General features: G+C 49.1%; 1 protein-coding gene across 1 annotated transcript; it reads right to left on the reverse strand.

Annotated features, from left to right (window-relative positions):
- Positions 1–414: 414 nt before the first annotated feature.
- Positions 415–837, reverse strand: LOC116632693 (60S ribosomal protein L31-like). Its single transcript, XM_032404623.1, has one exon. The coding sequence runs from the start codon at positions 829–831 to the stop codon at positions 457–459; it is 375 nt and encodes a 124-aa protein (XP_032260514.1). The 5' UTR covers positions 832–837; the 3' UTR covers positions 415–456.
- Between the last annotated feature and the right edge of the window lie 639 nt (positions 838–1,476).

A 1,476-nucleotide genomic window follows, 5' to 3' on the forward strand; every position in this document is an offset into this window, starting at 1 on the left:
GATGCAGGACTCGATGCGAGGACCCCGGGATCATGACCTGAGCCGAAGGCAGCCGCTTAACCGACTGAGCCACCCAGGCACGGTAGGAGCTGGGGTTATAACAGTGGCGAGAGTGGAGTCCAGAGGATGATTCATTCATTCTCAGGAGGGGGCTGGTACTCGTTTTCTCCTAATTTGTCACCTAGCAAATCACCGCAAACTTAGTGGCTTAAACAACAAACATTTATTACCTCATAGTTTCTGTGTGTCAGGAGTCCAGGCACTGCTTAGCTAGATCCTCTGCTCGGGGTCTCATCAGGCTGTAATCAAGGTGTCTTTTGGGCTGCATGCCTTTCTGGAGCTTGGGTACTCTTCCAAGCTCATGTGGTTATTGGCAGAATTTAGTTCCTTGTGCCTGTATGATTAAAGTCCCTCTTTTTTTTTTGCAGTTTTATACCTTTATTTGACAATCAGCGATTAGTTCTCATCCACATTAACTGTCTGTAGATTTTTGAAAGTGGTGACAGGTACATAGGTAACCAGTGTGTAGAGCTTGCTTGATGAATCTTCATCCTCGTTACGTTTTCTGGACAACCGCACACGGATATGGTATGGGACATTCCTTATTCCTTTGGCCCAGACAGCTTTGTTGAACCTGGTGTCAATGTGCACATCTGGAGTTCCCATCTCCTTCATGGCAAATTTCCAGATCCCTTTGAGTGCCCGAGGGGCACGCTTCTTGAAACCCACTCCATGGATGCGCTTGTGAATGTTGATGGTGTATTCTCTGGTCACTACCTCGTTGATGGCAGAACGGCCCTTCTTCTCGCCACCCTTCTTCTCAGGAGCCATTCTGCCGGGCCCTGGTTGGAAAGGCGATTAAAGTCCCTCTTGGGTGCCTGGGTGGCTCGGTTGTTAAGCGTCTGCCTTTGGCTCAGGTCATGATCCCAGGGTCCTGGGATCGAGTCCCACATCGGGCTCCCCCTGCTCGGCGGGAAGCCTGCTTCTCCCTCTCATACTCCCCTTGCTTGTGTTCCCTCTCTCACTGTCTCTCTCTCTGTCAAATAAATAAATAAAATCTTTAAAAAAAAAAAAGTCCCTCTTTTCCTTCTAGCTGTCAGTGGGGATCATCCTCAGCAACCAGAGGCCACCCTCAAGTCCTTGTCACATGGCCCCTTCCATTGCCCTCTCACAACATGGCAGCTTACTTCTTCAAGGCCAGTTGGAGATTCTCTGATTTCAGGGAGGGTCCCAACCCCTCTTTTGAAGGGCTCACCTGATTCGGCCAGACCCACTGAGGATAATCTCCCTTTTGATTAACTCAACGTCAACTGATTAGGGCCATTAATTACATCGGCAAAATCCCTTTTGCCAAAATCAAGGGGGTAATATCACATCATATCCACAGGTCCTACCTACCCCACACTCAGGGGTATACAAGGCATGTATGCAAGAGGGCAGGAATCTTGGCGGCTACCTTAGAATTCTGCCTACCAA

The sequence above is a fragment of the Phoca vitulina genome, unplaced genomic scaffold (genome assembly GCF_004348235.1).
Source record: "Phoca vitulina isolate PV1807 unplaced genomic scaffold, GSC_HSeal_1.0 scaffold7, whole genome shotgun sequence".
Classification (NCBI taxonomy): Eukaryota; Metazoa; Chordata; class Mammalia; order Carnivora; family Phocidae; genus Phoca; species Phoca vitulina.